This window comes from Epinephelus moara, chromosome 9 (genome assembly GCF_006386435.1).
Source record: "Epinephelus moara isolate mb chromosome 9, YSFRI_EMoa_1.0, whole genome shotgun sequence".
NCBI classification, from domain to species: domain Eukaryota; kingdom Metazoa; phylum Chordata; class Actinopteri; order Perciformes; family Serranidae; genus Epinephelus; species Epinephelus moara.
In genome coordinates this window covers 36,355,163-36,374,191 of record NC_065514.1, presented here as the reverse complement: position 1 = coordinate 36,374,191, position 19,029 = coordinate 36,355,163, and the positions used below count along the sequence as shown (strand labels likewise).

Here is a 19,029-nt window from a genome sequence, read left to right as displayed (position 1 = left end):
ACTGGCGATCCATCTCACACGATATTCTACCCTCGCTCGTGAACAAGACCCAAGATACTCGAACTCCCTCACTTGAGGCAGTAACTCTCCCCCAGCCCAGAGGGGGCAATCCACCGGTTTCCACCAGAGAACCATGGCCTCAGACTTGGAGGTGTTGACTCTCATCCCGACCGCTTCACACTTGGCTGCAAACTGCCCCATTGCATGCTGGAGGTCACGGTGTGATGAAGCCAACAGAACCACATCATCTGCAAAAAGTAGAGATTCAATTCTGAGGTCCCCAAATGGGACCCTTTCCTCCCCCCGGCTGCACCTCAAGATCCTGTCTATGAAACTCACAAACAGGATCGTTGACAACCCTTGCGGAGGCCAACACCCACCGAGAACGTGTTTGACTTTATGCCAAGTATGCGGACACAGCTCTCACTTTGGTCAAACAGGGACCGGATGGCTCGTAGCAGCGAGCCCGGTATCCCGTACTCCTGCAGTACCCCCCAGAAGACCCCCTGAGGGACGTGGTCATAAGCCTTCTCCAAGTCCACAAAGCACATGCAGACTGGATGGGCAAACTCCCACAACCCCTCCAGCAACCTCGCAAGGGTAAAGAGCTGGTCCACTGTTCCACGGAAAGGAAGGAATCCACATTGCTCCTCCTGAATCCGAGGTTCAAAAATCGGTCGGATCCTCCTTTCCAGCACCCTGGAGTAAACTTTACCCAGGAGGCTGAGCAGTGTGATACCCCGACAGTTGGAGCACACCCTCCGACCCCTTTTTAGAAAATGGGAACCACCACCCCAATCTGCCACTCCTATGTACATATATATATATATATATATATTATATATATATATATATGTCAGAGGAAATGAATACATTGTATAACAATTTTATAACAATTTGGATAACAATTTACAACTGGCATAAAAACATCCTATAACTCCAGTGCCATACCAAACTATTTTGCACTTAATTCTGATAGATACAAGCAAATTTTGTTTCTCAGAAGCCTTTCTTCACTTAATAAAACAAGTCAAAGTTCTCAATGTTGTTGAAACACAAGCAGCTGTACAAGACCTCTGTCTAAATAAAACTGTGACTTAAAATAATAAATAATAAAACTTTTCAATGTAAATCAATAACTATCTAGTTATGCCAGCTTTCAATAATCTGTGTTATGGGCACATTTTGATCAATATCAAAAAGTAAAGTGAAGTTACACCACAAACACTGTTGATTTCTTCCCATGTAGCTGACAGGAAAAAATATTTTGGTACCATTAATGTTTTGTAGTGACCTACCACTCCTGACCATTTACTCCTGGATTAGGAGTGGCAGGTTGCTACAAAACATCACAAGCCACTGGATCAGGAGCGGTAGATCGCTACAAAACTGAATCAGTGTAAAATGGCATAATCTGGTGCCTTGATTCAACATAAGTATTAGAATTAAATAGAGATACAAATCTAATGAATTACTCAATAAAATAATGAAGACTGTGAAAAATGTTAAAAGCTCTGAGATTAGTGGCAGTGGACTACTATGAATGAGATTATTGATTATTATTACCCCCTCCAGGCTGATGTAACATTATGAGCCAAAGTTGTCAATTACAATAAAACTATATTAGGTGTAATCAATACACACTATCATGTCAGACAGATAAATCATAGTGACACAATATCCCGCAGTCTATCATATCTAAGTTATGAAGGTGGAAAACAGCTTATGCCACATCACAGGACAATGATAACAACCAGGTAGTCATTCAAAGTATTTATGGGAAATATTAAATAGTATGACAGATGCATGCCTGGTTAATGTTCCATGACTTGTCATATATGATCTATAGTATAATCGCATTTGACTATTAACGTTAAACATGCCAAAAACAACACTTTGATATTAGTTGGCTCTAGCTTTCTGTTATCGACTGGTCAGACTGGCTACAGTGGCTAGGATAACAACATGCACGCCATTATGTTAAAGCTAATCATGGTTCTTGTGCTTCTCTCCGCTTCTATGGCATCAAAAAAGTCTCCCCCCCACAGAGAGGTGGAGATATTGTCAACAAACTCCTCAGAAGAGAAGCTTATTGGATTTATACACTGAACACTGTTGAACCGCATAGACTGAATGAAGAATTGAAATTTTCATGTTTTCTGTAAAACATCGGGTTACATCTTTAGGTGGTTTGTAATTTTATTTTATATTATTAGTATTCATTTATTTTATTTATTGTTATTATTATTTTATTTATATGTGTATATATATTTTTATGTATGTATATGTATGTATATTTGTATATATATATACATATATATGTATGTGTGTGTATGTATATATATATATATATTCCTTTTTTTAAATATTAGTATTATTATTACTATTTTTTTCAATATATTATTATTATTATTACTATTTTTTTCAATATATTATTATTATGATTTTTATTTTTATTTTTATTTTTTATTTTTTCCTCATCTTCATCATTCTTAGTGGGAGTGTTTTCTGTTTTGGACTGCTGATTCTTTACACCTTCTTTTTGATGAGTGCCTCAGCAGGATTGGTTAATTTTCCCTCATCCTCATTTACCAATGAGAGACCGTTTGGGTTTCAGGATGTGTGTATTGAACTGCCATTGTTCTATCAATACCTGTTTGACTCTGAAGAAGACACAGTAGCGACGAAACATCAGTCTGTTTGCACCTTATTAAAAGCTCTGCAATTTTATCGAGTGCTCCAGCCTCCTTTCATTTCGGTTCAGTCATTTTTGAAGTGGCCCACTTGATGTATTGTCTACTATTTTGTCCTGTGCTGTGAGCACCGATCCAGTTTTATTTTTGGCTGAAGCACAAGAGTGCCTTTCTTTTATTTATGGGAAATATTAAATAGTATGACAGATGCATGCCTGGTTAATGTTCCATGACTTGTCATATATGATCTATAGTATAATCGCATTTGACTATTAACGTTAAACATGCCAAAAACAACATTTTGATATTAGTTGGCTCTAGCTTTCTGTTATCGACTGGTCAGACTGGCTACAGTGGCTAGGATAACAATAGCCATGCTAGCTAAGGTTAGCTCCATTATTAGTTTCAGGGTACATCAGCAAGGATATGCCTATATGAAATTACTTCACTGTCATTGCAAAAGCATCACACGTATCCTAACAATATAACGGATTTAACTTAAAGTTAGACATTCCTTATTTATGGTGCTATGTTGTGCTACATTGCCAATGAAGACAGAAAAAATATATACATTTAGAATACAGTATCATGGGGTGGTGCTGGTGTGACAGTCTGACAGCAGCACCTGCCGTTTGGAAACTGTATGCAACGGTGTAACACAAGCAACATCCTAGGGCTGCACAATATATCCAGGGTTCCCACACTTTTTTTACCAATGATTTTTCAAAACCTTTCCATAACTTTTCCATAATATTTTACCAAATTTCCATGACTTAGTTTATAATAGATGAGACCTATAATAGCGACCATAGAGCGCAATAATGAGCCTCTCCAGTGTGCTATGGCCTAAGCAGTGTAGTAAAAATGTGGCATAGGGAATGGAAGGGATGTTGTGTCCATCACGCACCTTTTCCTAGGGCATAGCGCAATGGCGCAAGAGCCTATGGCACCCATATTCTTGTATTTTTACATATTAATCATGCATCGGCTAGTGAATGTAGCGTTTATCGGTAACAACAACAATTAACCAAGTGCTACAGCATTTAAATGCTCAAAAAGTGAAAACATTGAAGAGGTAACAAATAATGATATTTATTCTGAGACAATCAGATATTCAACAATTACAAAAAAACATTTGTGCATTAAGTGTAACTTAAGTAGGCCACTGTGCTTCAGGGATGGCTTCCCCGTTTAAATAAGGAATCAAAAAAAAAAAAAAAATTAGTCTGGGTTTCTGGTACAAGAGCACCACAAGATAAACGGCAATCAAGGCCTCACAGCATTAGGCGATACAACATTTTGAGAGTAAAACCTAATATCACAGTGCACTATGCTTCATAAAAAAAAATATATGTTAAAAAAAGAACATAAGTTTGCTTTGAACAGTCAAACTGTGTCTACTCATTCTTAATTTCTTATAGTTTCTCATTGATTTGCTTTTCAATGTCAAGAAGACTTGCTTTCTTTTCTCTGGCTGAACGGCGCAGGCTGTTAGACATTGCAATAAAGGTTAGTTTGCTAGTGGTCTCTGCCTTGTTCGCATACTCATCTGCAGCTTTCTCTAAGGCGGTGGCATCAGCCTCAACTCTAGCTCTCTTCTTTTTTTTTTAGTTCATCCAATTCTTCCATGAGAGACTTTCTTTTCATGGCAAGCAAGCAGTTCTTTTGTGATCTGAACTTTACACACTCCTCCAACTGCCCTAATGTGGTCAATGATAAGTCTCTGTGCCACCAAAGACCGTTGCTTCAGATTCTCTACCTCAACTTCTTTATTAACAGAAAACCCCCTCTCTACACTTGCCTGTCCATGGGACATCACAAGAAGCACCTTCCCCCTCTCTACACTTGCCTGTCCATGGGACATCACAAGAAGCACCTTCACCACCTCCCAGAGGTTTTTGAATTCAGTGCTAGAGGTCTCATAAAACAGTGTATCTACTCTATCTGAGGTGGGGTCAAATTCTCTGAGCCCTGGAGTGACCAGAGCAAAATCACAGAACGCCCTGTACTCTCTCAAGACATCGTCACAAACTGATTCTTTCACTTGATTTGCACTGACAAGGGTTTGCAGGACTCTCTTCATTTTGTTCACACACACTGCCCTTTGTTGGCAACCATTTGTCTAGGATCTAGGCACTGCGTGCTTCGAACAAGGAGGTACTGCACACGTGTCTTGTGAACAAGCTTGTGCAGGAGTGCAATGAGGAAAGTTTTACAATCCATTTTTATCTCAAGCACCTGTCTTTCTGAGATCTTCTTCTGACTTTTAAGTTTGCTGAGCGCTGCCTCTGCTGCAAACCCAATCTCCACTTTGGAGGCATCTTTCTGTTCACTAGCTTGATCAAAAGGCACCTGAAGGATTTTGTATACCGAGGTAGCCTCTTTCATGGTCTTTTCTTTGATAAAACGGTCCATGAGCCCTGCAGACAGAATAAAGCAGAAGATAAATATTAAGTGATTACTAGGTAATGACTAGGTCATCATAGATAATTTTAACATTCTTTCAGTCATGTTATTCATTTTTCTCAAGCATTTTTCCTATTAATATTCCTATTCCTAATTAGTTTGGGAAAATAATGTTAGGACAGGTCCACCTTTAAATACTGATGTCAGTGTATGTAGGAACATGTACACTCCCTGGCCAGACGGATACAAGGCAAGCGGATGGGAGGTAGGGCTGTTGCAGTTACCGGTTGACCGCACAACCGCGGTCCTGTGAAGCAGACCGCGGTGCTTCACAGACAACCACATCTACCGCAGTCACTAAGGTTTTTTTCGTTTTGATGTTTCGTGGGCCACTTCATTAGGTACTAGCAAAACCAATGCACTCTAATACAACAGTTCTGCAATAAATCTCTCTATTCAACCCAAACGCCACCACCCACGGGGTACGCACATTGCACAACCATGTGTTATTATTTTGGCCACCACATTGTTTGAAATAAGGTGGCCATTTATCTAACATTACTATCGGTTGAAATGATAAAGAAGGGGCAAATACATAATTATTATTACCTTTGAGCAGCTGGTACACGTCCTCACCCATGAATGGTAGCATTGGCTTGTCGGTCTGGTACTGGACAAGGAAAGGGGTGACCTGTCCATGTCAATGTCACTTTATTTATATAGCACCATTCATACAAGTAAATGCATCACATAGTGCTTAAAATAAAAGAGATGGATAAAAACATAAATCATATAAACAGAAAGAACAGATTTAAAAGAAACAATCAGGGTAAAGTAATTAAATTAAAAGAGAGTGCAAAATAGAAAAAAAATTCTTAAAACCGAATACAAATTTAGAACAGTAAAATATTAAAACGTGCAGACCTGCTTGAATATGCTCTGCAATACTGCCATTTTCACTCGGAAAAGTGGATCTGCACAGGCCGTCTTGATCTCTTGGAAAGATTTGATCTTTGGCTCCAGTAATTCTCTTCGTGAGACTGCATCGACGTAGTTCATCACATGAGGCCACAGCATCAGCCCTCTCTCACAAACCTTCACATTTTCAGCCCATCGGTGCTGTCAGAATTTCAGCATGGGTGTGTCGCATCCTGCGTGAGTTTTAAAGGACTTTATTAATAATTTCAATAGCCTATATTACATCAACAATCAACACATTATATTCACAGTATAGATATTGTGCAAAAGTGTTAGGTTTACAATTCAATAGCATATAATACAATATAAAATTCATTACCTGTGAGGTTTATGAAGTCTTCTCGACGCGCGCAGCTGTTTTTTAAGAGCCAATACAGGCTAGAGAGGGTGTGGTCCACCTCCCATCCGCTTGCCTTGTATCCGTCTCGGAAGGCGTTATGGAGAGTGTGCAGTCCGCACGACCCCATGTTCAGTAGAGATTTGTTGATTTGGACCAGGTCAGATTGAAGTAAATCGAAAACCTTCCAATTTACAATGGGTCCGTCCATTGACAGCTGCATGAGATTCTTCATTTCTGTTTCAGAGAGTATAGATTGCATTCGATCTACAATGTCCTGGGCAGTTGCGTGTCCAAGAAACTCAGAGCCTACATAGCGGGTTTTCACCTCCCCACCATCCCAAATCCGTACGTGCAGATCCATCTGTTTGAGTTGCAGAGCTTTGTTCAAGCTTTCGTTGATCATCATTACATAACCAGCCTGCCTGGACACTTCTCTGACCAGGAGTGATTTGAAGTAGGGCGCAATGCCAAATGTTGCAAGGTATGCAGACTTTGTTTCCCCTAAACTAAATTTAGATGCTATTTTGCTGTCGGGGAACATGGCTCAAAAAACTGCGCCTGTGTTGGCACATGAACTGTACGAATAATGCGAATCCATTAACTTTAGAGTCCATAACACTTCAGCCGATAGCACATCGTTTGAGGCAGCATACTGGTTGAAGGTCGGTTATGTTGATGTGCTTGCCTTAGTTGAAGGTGAAGCTTCCGGCATGGCTGTGGCTGCAGCAGGCTGAGGGGTGAAGAAGGTTCTGACGCTGGCGGTTTGTTCAGCCAACTTTTGGTTGTCTAAATGTTTCTTTCCTTTGGCATGGCTAACAAGCACTGCTTCCCCCATGTTGCTGACATCAAATGATTTTACACAGAGCTTACATCTAGCTCGCCAGGGTCTTCCTCTCTCTTGAGCCATGATTTATATTTCAAATTTGTAAGCCATACATTGTTGAAGGAGTATTTTCCAGGCATTTTTTCGGAAGCGACTGCTAAACGAAAACAACTGCTAACTAGCCAACTAGCTACATACATAGCCTATGTCTATGCATCACATCACGTCATATTCATTTCACCGGTCATGAGCCTAATTGGTGCAACATTCGATTTAAATAATAGCTTACACTTTTTCGGTAACGCTAGATATCTTTTGAGGATTTTAAGGAATATTGTACACTACAATATATTTTAAAACGAAGTATATTTCAAAACTTTTTCAAAACAGTCAGTTAATTCCATAACTGTTCAAGACTGGAAAATGGGTTTTTCAAATTCCATAACTTTTCCAGGAATTTCATGACCGTGGGGACCCTGTATATCAAAAATTTACCTTCATAACTACACCAACGTGCAATAAAGGTATCACAAAAGACTCCTTGAACTCTTACAAATAGTATATTCACATGTGCCATGCCTTCCCCGCTGCGTGTAAATATATGGGCGGGAGTGATTTTGAACAACCAATCCGTGTTAAAACAGTGGCATCGGGTGACTTCACAAGTTTTGAAAGTATTTCTCATGTCACGGAAACCGCTGGGAGTTTGTATTGGTGCTCTGCAAAGATCTGACACCTGTTCGCCCACCAACCTTTTCTCATCCCCAGCTCTCCAAAGGTCTGAGCATCGCCGTTTCCTGGTAAATGTGACAAAGCAGCACAGAGGTCTCAGGGACTGTCAATAGACAATAACCTTGCATTTTTATTTAAAATACACCCAAATTCAGGAATATGTAGAATATTACTACAGATATTACTGTGTTATCTTGCATCGCAACATCTGCTATGACATCAGATGCTGTATTCACTCATGTCAGTGACGATGGTGCTTTGCTGTTCACGAGACGTGCTGTGTTTTTATCCCCTGATAGTGCTACGTTGTGCTAATGTAAATGTGCTACTAATCAGTACTATATTGACTCATGTTGATGATCACCCGATGATGTTTCACTGTCAAGAGATTAGGCCCTATTGGAAAACATTTTCATTCATTTATCTCATGCAAGACCAGGGGCCCGTTGCACAAAAGTAGGATTCAGACATCCAGGATAAATGACTGAGCTGGGTTCAACGAATCCAAAACAAGACCGTCCAGGCTTAATTGGTTGCACAAAGACCAAGCCAGGATGAGCAGACACGGATTCATCCAGCCAGGTGAAACCAATCCTGGATCAATGTACGCACGCGGCTTCCTCAAATAGACCCCGCCATCAATCACAGATTCACCGATTCACCATGGCAACAAGAGCAGCGTACTTTTCCCCGTCGGAGGCAGAAATCCTCATGGAGGCTTACGAAGAGGTAAAGGATCAAATCATAAAGAAAGGCAACACCGCCACAGTTATAGAACAACGAGAGAAAGCGTGGCAAAGTTGCAGACCGCCTGAATGCCTAAGTAGTGCACAAATACAAATACACACTCACTGCTCCGCTGAAACCATCACAATTACAATCCAATTAGTTAATTAACATCTCCGAAAACGTAGTTGTACTCTGATTATGAATCAGTTGAAATTGTAAGTGAAATTGACTGCAGATGTGAGTGAAATTGTGTAAATGTGTGGCAAAGTGGCCTGGCTCAGTCCATGACTCCTGAGTCTTTCGGACCTCTGGAATCTTTCAGCGCCTATCACAAGGTGAGCCACACAACCTCTATTAATAACCACTTTTTACATCACGGCTGTGCCAAGAATGTCACTCTATTTATGAGGTTGTGATGATGAGATTTTGTATTGACAGGTGAATTCTCTGGTGTGTTGCTGGGGGACAGGGGGTATGCCTGCCAGACTTTTCTCCTCACACCATACACAGACCCTCAGGAAGCACAGCAGGCCTATGCCAGGACAAGGGCCAGGATCGAAATGACCTTTGGCTTCCTGAAGGCACGCTTTCACTGTCTTAACCACTTAAGGGTCAGCCCTTTGAGAGCATGTGACATCACTGTGGCCTGTGCTGTCCTCCACAATGTGGCCTGCCTGAGGAAGGAGAGGGCCCCCAGAGTGCCATCACACATGGACTGGGACAATCCTGCCATCTTCCCTGATGACGACAGTGGTCGGCTGGTCAGGGACCAATACGTGTTAAATTATTTTAGTTAACATGCATGTTTTTAAATTTAAGTTAAATATGTCCTGCAGTGGCAGAGACGCATGCTGTGAATTTCAGTTAAATATGGCCTGCATTGGCAGAGGAATTTGTGTGTGTTTTTTTTTATTCAATTTAAATTGATTTGGCCTGTTATGTTGTTTGTGCTGTATACTGTGTGTATACAAGATTGCAGGGAGGCTACTGCATCCATTCATTTGTCTGTTCATTTGCTGTGTATGGATTTGTCCTGCATTTATTTCAGTGTGCAGACATGCGGGGTGTATCACATACAGACCTTTGAATGTGTATTTATTCTTGTGTTGTATAATATGCTTTGATTCCGTGCTTTCTATCTTGTAGAGTCACTGTGTGACTTGAAAATATCAGTTTTGAAAGGAGCTGATGGTTTACTTGCTTTGATTTATCCTTATTCAATAAAGGAACATCATATTACTCTTTGTGTATTTATATTTATATGGGATGTGTATTTTATATATAGTCTATGGGAAACTGTAAATTATCTAATGATTGCAAAATCATCTAAAATCATCATTTATCTAAAATGATTGCAATTAATGATCACAAATGTTTAAATAATAACAGTGGGTCTGGCTGAATGTGATAACAATGTGCAGTAGGCAGTGGAATAACTATTGGTTTCCGTTTGTGGTGACTGCTGACTGAGATAAGGGATGAGATTAAATAGATCCTGGAACTTAGCCTGGTCTGGAGCAGGCCAGCTTCACAGAATAAATCTCCATGGTAACTTATGTCATAACATATCCCGCTTTCCACTATCCCGCTTTTGTGCAACCGGATCACAGATAAGTTGAGCCAGGATAACCAAGATATCCCGGCTTAATCCCTTATCCTAGTTTTGTGCAAAAGGCCCCAGCTCAGACTCATGTAAAAGAGATAACATTTCTATTTAGGTATTTGTTTTTTATCTTCTACTTTTGCTGCTTTTTACTTACTATTTGTTGCTACTTATTCCTCCTGTCCGTATCTCTCTTATCCTTTCTTACGGTCCTTTCTTACTTATGTTTAAAAGGCATGACTGCTCACTGGCCTTGCAGATGTGCACAGCTTGTCAATCTTTTCAGATTTTGCACCTAAACTAGCTACCGTTGGTCTTGTCACATGATCAAATAGAGACTTGACATTACATACAAGTACATACAAGTTACCCAATGAAACACTACTGCATACCTGTTTTTGTCAACAAAAAAAACCCCAAAAAATAAGAAATTACTCATTTAATTGAATAGTTTTTATATATACAGTTTATTCATGTTTTTTCTAGTTCATGTAGAATAGGCATATAATTTTGTTATAGACTGCTATTTAACCAAAAAAAAAGAAAAGAAAAGAAAATCATGACAGAGATGGGTTTGCATTTTTGAGTACATACAGGCTATAGTAAATGGCACCATTTTTAATTTAATGTGAGTTCTTCTTTGAACACAGGTGTAGTTCCGAGGTGGCAATCTCAATCATTCGCAATTTGTGGAGAGTTGTGGAATACAGTCAACATTTCCTGACATTTATATTGTCTTTAGAGTAGAGCCCAACCATTACTGGATTTTTGGGGCAGGTGCCAATTCCTATATTGGGAAGTAAGAAATTTCCAAAATCAATATATAGGCCGATCATTGTGGACAGAGAGCTCCGATGTTGAGTGATGCAACTTCTAACAGTCGTATGCTAGTTTGCTGTTGGGACATTGTGTCATTGTGTTCCACACAAGAGCGTCTGCTGAGTCAAGCATGTAAAATTCAGTTTACCGATCCGGTCTGGCTCTTAGTATCACACCAGTTACAAAAATTTTACAACAGTCCAACCCTAACGCCTGAACATGCTTATGGCCATGAAAGTGCTTATGAACCTGTCTTATTGATATGAACTGTCAAGGAGTTGGTATTTGATGACTTCTCTTTAACAGAAAGTCAAAAGAAAGATGATTTTCACTGTTGTTTTGTGCTATTTAGCTGTGGCTATGTACTACATTTGATTGTACATTTGAGAGAAATATTGTATGATATACTATAAAACTTTAATTAAAAGCCTTGTCCCAATTAAATGCCCAGTTCCTTTTCCTATCCCACTGTGGCTACACATTTTGACAAAGAAAGGCCTGTCTCAGTTGAATGCCTGGTCTGGTTACCAAGCAGTTCATTTTTATATTAGTTCTTTGGATGTATAAAACAGGTTGTTGGCTACCCACTTGAGCTAATGTTAGTTAGGTGCTTAAATCGCACATAGAAATATTCATGTTTAAACTTTGGTTAGTTTGGAGATGCTACATAGCATTAGCTCAGTTTGATTTTCCCTAATTCAATCGTTCCGTTAATTTTACTGCAACCATGAGCACCAAAGAATAATTCATTCAGATTCACCGCCATGACCAAAGAACAAGTGGTGACTCCCTACCTCTGAAGCTGTCATTCAAATAAACACAAGAAGTTTGTGCTCTAGAAAAGGATCAGCACTCAGTGAATAACCTCCTAAGCCCTATGATAAGCTATTATGGCAAGGCTTAACTATACAGACCAGTGAGCAGTGATAACTAACATGTCTTTGGGGTCATCAGGTGGGAAATCAGAATGTGTCCATTCTTTAATTACCCTGTAAGTTATTCATATTCCATTAGTCTGTAAGGGTCCACTTATCAAAAGAATCAAAAGAGTCTTTCATAAAATTAATCCAAGTTATGAATATCATTTTATCAGGATAAAGTGATGCTGTGTTGGTATGCCGGTTGCCATAAAACAAGTGTCATAACTCTCTGATGCCCTGTCTGTCAGAGCTAGATCAAATAAATGACTCATAATTGATATGTTATTTGAAGCCTAGTTTTTATACAAGTAATATTCATACTGGTTCAAATAAACAATGTGATCGTGTTTCCCATCTTTGCTGAGAAACAGTTTTGTGAAAAAGGAATTAAAGGCCTGTCCCATATAGATGCCTGTCCCAAATATAGGCCTGCTAAGTTTAGCGATTTAAGCAAATAATAGCCTGGGCTACTAATTGAAGTTTTACGGTACATGGTATACATACATATATATATATACATACAAAATGTGGTTAATGCAACATACCAAAATGATCAAAATACACTGACTGCAACATTTCCAATACACGGTGTGTGTTTGGGCCATTTGGCCCCTTGCTACTGTGTGTCTAGTGTAGTGCATCTGTGCCACAGTCATGATAATGTGTCCATGGCTACAAAAAATAACTAAGTAGTGATGTGACCTACTAGCAGTCTGTCAGAGGAGCCTGTTAGTCTGCCGTAGTAATGGACTCTGCTGTTGAGGATGGCAGCCTCAGCAGAGACTCTCTCCTGTGGCTCATCAGCTACAATATTCCTGGGCTCTACATGGAAAGGTCTGGAAGAAGCAGACAAAAAAAATCATGTAATATGTAGCAATATTCAACTCATTTTCACAATCCATTAAAGTTTAAAGTCATGCCAAAGTGCCATACATTCTCTGATTCCAACTTCTCCAGTGTGAGGATTGGCTGCTCTTCTCTATTTCATATCATTCTAAACTGAATATCTTTAGGTTTTAAAAGTAGGTCGGACAAAATAACCAATCTATTTTTAACACCTTGGGATCAGGCAACTAGTGATGGTCATTTTTTACTATTTTCAGACATTTTTTGGACATGCAACTGATCAGAAAATTAATTGAGAGACTGAAAACTAAAACTGTCAGGTGCAACCCTAAATTTAAATTTAACAGAGCTGAAATACAAACTTTGTTTTGTTTTGAACCTTAAACATGGTTTGACTGACGGAATTCATACATACTCAAACAAACATACACATGTATGTGACTTGCTGGAAGGGAGTGTTTGTAATGCTTTATGTGCTAGAAAGCTAGTTGGTCACTGTGAAATACCTAACTGGATTAAAACTCACACAAAGTTCTTATATGTGCCACACACACACACACACGCACACGCACACACACACACACACACACACACACACACACACACACACACCTTAGTCGTCTTAGTATTCGCTTGTCAAGCAAATTCCAGGAAGCTTAACTTGTAAAAAAGCACCTTGCTTATTATCTAACATACCATGTCAGAAAAGAAGACACAGGCAGGATCCAGGCCAGCTCAGACACCCAGGGTCTATGCTCGATATAACCTTTGCGTAAAAGCTACTGTACTGGCACACACACGAATTAAAGATCAACTACAATGCAGCTCAACAAAACATTATATGAGCAAAATGCAGGGTTTTTTGTGCTTGATTGAGTCATTCTGTAAAGAAACACGATTAACAGATTTTAATTGTTAATACAAATGAACTGCACAACAAGAAAACAGAGATCTTGGTCATTACTGTTGAAAATGTGAAAAACAATAAATGTTTTCAATTTAAAAAAGGAGAAAAAATATAGTATATGCGTAGATAGGTATCAGTTAATATGTGGAGATCTTCACAAAATAGCTTGATCTGGATTAAATAAGGCAACCCTCATGGAGAAGCTTGTTTATTAGGCTGGCCTTATTTAATAATTAATCATCAACAACTCTGTTAAGCAGACTAAAACCAACAGTGAATAGATGCTTCTATCTATTGTCTGTGTAGGCCTTTACAAAGTAGGGGTGTTCCTGAAAACTAATTCTCCTGACAGTTAAACAGAGATTTAAACTAAGACTAGTCAGCTAGTCTAAAAGTAAGAAACAATGCCCGAAAAAAAATAATTGTGCATATTGTAAGAGCCACTTGATATAGTTAATCATATTTTTCAATACCAAAATGTATTTTGTCACCATGATAGCATAACAACCATGCAAGAGACAGTCACTAAACATTACAGGTGAGTAGGTGAGATCGAGAAAAGAAGAAAAAAAAGACTAGAATTACTCCCCCGTGATTGTATGCCTCGGTGCACCGGTCAAGTTCCTCTTAGAGTTCACATCTATGTCTGTGAAAACATGGATGCTTTACACCCACCCATTGTCCCCCCAACAGCTAAGAAGATCTATACAATCAGCACAGTTTCAAGGTGGACACCTATCATGTTGAACACCCAGAAATCATGAATATGAACAAATATAATCTAGTGTGTGGCTTTCTGTTCCATGGTATTCACTTATTCATTATGGCTCTGCATCTACTCTGAGTGTGCCATTAAATGCATAGAACTCTTTGAAGTAATCTATTGAACAACAGTGACCTGTGTGCAGCCTTTCTCTGTCATGTGCATGCAGGCGTAGTATTGGGAAGTACTGCGTATTGATCAATATAGAGTTTCAGTGTACTCTACCTTTTAGCCTTGAAGTCCAGTGAGTCTGTGGATCCTCGGTGTGAGTAGCTCTCTCCAGTCTGCTCTGAGCTCAACAGAGGCCTGCAGTCGTCCTCCATGATACTTCTGACTGTCAGCTAAAGCCTCCCAACAGTCATCACCTGACTGGAGGAAAATATGTTGTAAAGTCTGATCAGTGACCATCCCAGAGCAAGCATAAAACATTATTTGTGCAGTAAAGTCCTTAACTGCAACCACAGCTGAGATTACAGCTACATTTTTCCAAATCTTGCTGTGTGTCATGAATGTGACTAAATTTCAGGTAATCATTGGTTCCAACTCACTTCAGCACATTACAAAAATCAACCTGTAGAGACTTGAAACCAGGGTAATCCATACAGTGATTGTGTCTGCTGGATTATCTGTCTCATGCAGGTTTCAAATCTCCAGAAGCTGCTCCACTGTGATTGGACGACTGGTGACAGCATATTGCTCAACTGTCATTTTTAATCAGAAAAATGGTTGAACAATCACAGAACTCTGTTTTTAGCCACATTGTAACCTGTAGCTCTAACTGCCTCTCTGTACACCGCGCTCATGTGTGTGCGCTTGCACGAGACCGTGAGACATTGGCACCGCCTTCATGTGTGCTCACGTGCTTTCGCTGGTCTCGCACGCAAGTGCGCACATGTGCTCGGTGTACAGAGAGGCAGAGTTCAAATGACGTTTTTCCAAACAACATTTTATGTCAGAGCTTCAGGACACTTGGATCACTACGGACGAGCGGTATGGAGATATTTTGTGGTTTCAATTATGTGTTTTTGGACGTTTGAATCTGGGTCGCCGTCAGCCTGCATTAGGTGGAGTTGTGTTGCTACCCACTCTCCCCTGGGATCTCTGCAAGGGATGTGAGGACTCTAAAACTTCACCTGAGCCTCCCTCGGCATATGGGTGAGTAGATAATGGCTGAATTTTCATTTTTGGATGCACTATCCCTTTAAATCAGAGCTGGCCAACCTGCTTTTTCTTATTTTGCACAATTAATTAATATTACATACATTGTAAAGTATTGTATTTCATGTCTGCATCTGCTGGTGAGCCATCATAACAAGAGTATGCATGCATAATATAATGTTAATTCCACAACAAAAGAGACTTGATTAACACTAAGACTAAGAAAAAAGTGGATATATTAATATCGGTATTGGTTATCAGTCAAATGAGTTGTTATTGGCATATCATCAAAAATTCGAATATCGTGCACCCCTACCCTGAACCACACATAACATATCGTTTAACTAGAAGCCAAAGATCTTTAGTTGCACAGCTGAGAGCTGGTGTTCTTCTCCTGGCCACTGAGGTTGGGACAATCAAGAGGAAACAGAATATGTGAGTTGTGTAATTTGGGTAAGTTGGAAAATGAGTCTCATTTTCCTTTATATTGTACAAACTATGATGACTTAAGAGAGATACTGTTCCATGAAACGGCTCATCTAAACTCTGACATCCTCTGGTGCTCAGATGACCAAAAACTAGAATGGTTGTTTAATTTTTGTTTGTTTAAGTTTGCCAAGTTTGTCACAAAAGCCTGGAAAAGAAAGCAAGGTTTATTTAATTAGTTTAATTTGACTTTTCTCATGGTAAATCCCTTTAAGAGTGATCCATGAACTCCATACTACACTATGATAATTTGATTATGTATGATGCTTTTATTGCTTTGCTCCATTTTCTTTCTATTTAATGTTGTCTGAAAATACGTACCTTGGACTCTGTTTCTGGCTTTTGATTTTATGGTGTCTTGTGAGCCCATGCGGGCTGGGCATAACCGTTTACTTGACACAATGAAAAAAATAAATACATAAATCATTCAGTCATATATTACACAGCCTCTCAGGAAAAGTTGTTTAGTGCCAGACCAAGATACAAAGTATAGACTAAACACTGGATCCCTCCAAAAAAACTATCATAATTTGGGGTGGCAGTAGCTCAGTCCTATGGACTTGGTTTGGGAACAGGAGGGTTGTTGGTTCAAGTCCCTATACGGACCAAGTATGGAGCGTGGACTGGTAGCTGGAGAGGTGTCAGTTTGCCTCCTGGACACTGCTAAGGTGTCCCTGAGCAAGGCACTGAAACCCCAACTGCTTGGGGTGCCTGTCCAAGACAGCCCCTCACTCCGACATCTCTCCATTTAATGCATGTATAGGTCCTGATTGTGCATGTGTGTGTATCTCAGGCATGTGTGTATATGACAATAGAGTGAAGAAATTGAATTTCCCCTGAGGGATTAATAAAGTACATCTTCCTCTTCTTGTTCTAATGAAAGTAATTCTTCTTCTATAGTAAGAATAAAAAGGTTTTTTTTCTCTAAAGAGGGTCTTCTCTGTTGCCTCACAGGTCTGGGCTATATCTAAAGGTAAGGATCATCAACATAACATTATCCATCTGGTAGGCATTTTGTATGTGGCTCAATGGCAGGTTTGGCAACATCGTCTGCTAGCTGTAGTAACATGTAATAGGTTGTTGACACTGTCAGAGCTGACTTATACACAGATATGACAAACATGAAGCTTGAGCACTTCCTCATATCTTCCCTCTCATCAACCAACCACAGAAGTGTAGTCAGCCTGCCATAAACACAGCTGCTGCTTCAGCAGTGACATATTACCTCATACACAGGCATTAAAGCAGGCAGCACGTGACAACACTAATAAACCCCTGTACACTTAGTTACCTTCAGTTCAGTTCAGTTATTTCACAAGTCTGAGGTGTTGACTTCAAACTGACATCAGTACTTATGGAGATAGATTTTTCTCAATGTTATTTGTGTGAACAGTTCAGCAATCTGTGTGTTAATGTGTAATCTGTAAATATCGGATGTTGCACATGCTGTAATTTTCATTTTTTATAATATGCAGATCTTTTTGCTATTGGAAAAAAAAAAAAAAATTTCAATTCACAAAATCCTTTTTTGTATTTATGGAAGTTGTTTTATGTTTAGAGACTACACATTTACACACACACAGTAAATCTTCTCACACAAATAATTTTTGAGACAAATCTATTTCCATATTTAAGTATTTACAGATCTGTTTTATATTTGAAAATTGTTTTTTCAATTTCCAAAATCTTTTTTTTTTTTTCATGGAAGTTGTTTTATGTTTACAGATTACACATTTACACACAGATCGTAAATTAGGGATGCACCGATCCACATTTTTTCACTTCTGATCCGATCCCAATACCTGAATTTGGATATCTGCCGATACCGATACTATTCCGATACCAGAGCTCTGTTTGCTTTGATATTATTATTATCATTATTGTTGATTTTATATGCGGCTGTAATAAACTCCTCTCTTCAGGCAAGTATGATATGTACGTATGTATGCATGTACGTCCCAAAAGGCAACTTGAGGTAAGTATAAGGTCAGAAAAGCAGGAAATCCTGTTCACAGGAAAAATCCCATCCTGAAAACAAATATGCAAGTGTAAGGGTTTCGAATTGATTGTCAATATTAAATTCCAAGACAGTGTTAAACTACTAGTGTAATATACACTATCAAAAAACAAAAAGTACCTGTCATATTAATCTGAACAGCACAGATACAAATCAAGTAGACACTACTATGTAGTAGAGTTGTCACAGTACCAAAATTGGGACCCACGGTATGATACCAGTGAAAGTATCACGGTTCTGAGTAGTATCATGACAGCGAAAATGAGGCAGATGTGCCTTTTGTCATTTATTAAAAGATAAATCACTTTTCTATAATACATAAATGATATTTCAATGGAATAAATTACTTATTGACTTATTCATACTTCAAAAACGGCATCAATAAGTGATTAAAGGTAGGATCTGGAGGATTTTCAAACAAAACAAAATGTAGACATATACAAATGAAATCCTGCTTAATCATCACCTATGGGCTTCTACTCATGTGTGGTGGTGACTCTGTTTGCAGAGCTCCTGCCCTTTAACTGTATTTTGATGTTTTTGTGAGCTCGGACGGCTTCTGGGCGGAGATTTCCCCAGCCAATGAGAGAGCGCAGGTGCCGTGTCCGAGTGTGTCCGAGCGTGTCTGAGCATGCACCAGCGCGAGCAACCTGATCTCACAGAAATACGTGAAATGACCACGACCTCTTAACACCGCATTCCATGGTGGCAGCACGTAATGGGTTGAAATTACGTGCTGCCACCACGAAAACAATGCCAATGTAAAGTCAATTAGGGTCCTCTCCCGTGGTGGACACACGGATTCCCTG

General features: G+C 39.3%; 1 protein-coding gene and 2 long non-coding RNA genes across 4 annotated transcripts in view; 1 reads left to right on the top strand and 2 right to left on the bottom strand.

Moving 5' to 3' along the window:
• Nucleotides 1-10,470, top strand: part of LOC126395350 (uncharacterized) — a 113,873-nt gene extending 103,403 nt beyond the window's left edge. Inside the window, exon 3 of the long non-coding RNA XR_007570438.1 lies at nucleotides 9,140-10,470. This is a non-coding gene — a long non-coding RNA (uncharacterized LOC126395350). The remainder of the gene's footprint in view (nucleotides 1-9,139) is intronic.
• Nucleotides 1-19,029, bottom strand: part of slc38a9 (solute carrier family 38 member 9) — a 151,936-nt gene that overhangs the window by 128,605 nt on the left and 4,302 nt on the right. For both annotated transcript variants that reach the window (XM_050052700.1, XM_050052701.1), the window contains exons 2-3: nucleotides 14,785-14,928; nucleotides 12,750-12,879 (exon numbers count right to left, since the gene is read on the bottom strand). In XM_050052700.1, coding sequence (XP_049908657.1) covers nucleotides 12,750-12,879; nucleotides 14,785-14,882 — 228 coding nt within the window. In that variant the 5' untranslated portion in view covers nucleotides 14,883-14,928. The remainder of the gene's footprint in view (nucleotides 1-12,749; nucleotides 12,880-14,784; nucleotides 14,929-19,029) is intronic.
• On the bottom strand, nucleotides 3,826-9,150 carry LOC126395348 (uncharacterized). Its single transcript, XR_007570436.1, has 4 exons — nucleotides 6,024-9,150; nucleotides 5,709-5,790; nucleotides 4,570-5,113; nucleotides 3,826-4,521 (listed from the first exon to the last, which is right to left on the bottom strand). It is a non-coding gene; the product is annotated as an uncharacterized LOC126395348 (long non-coding RNA).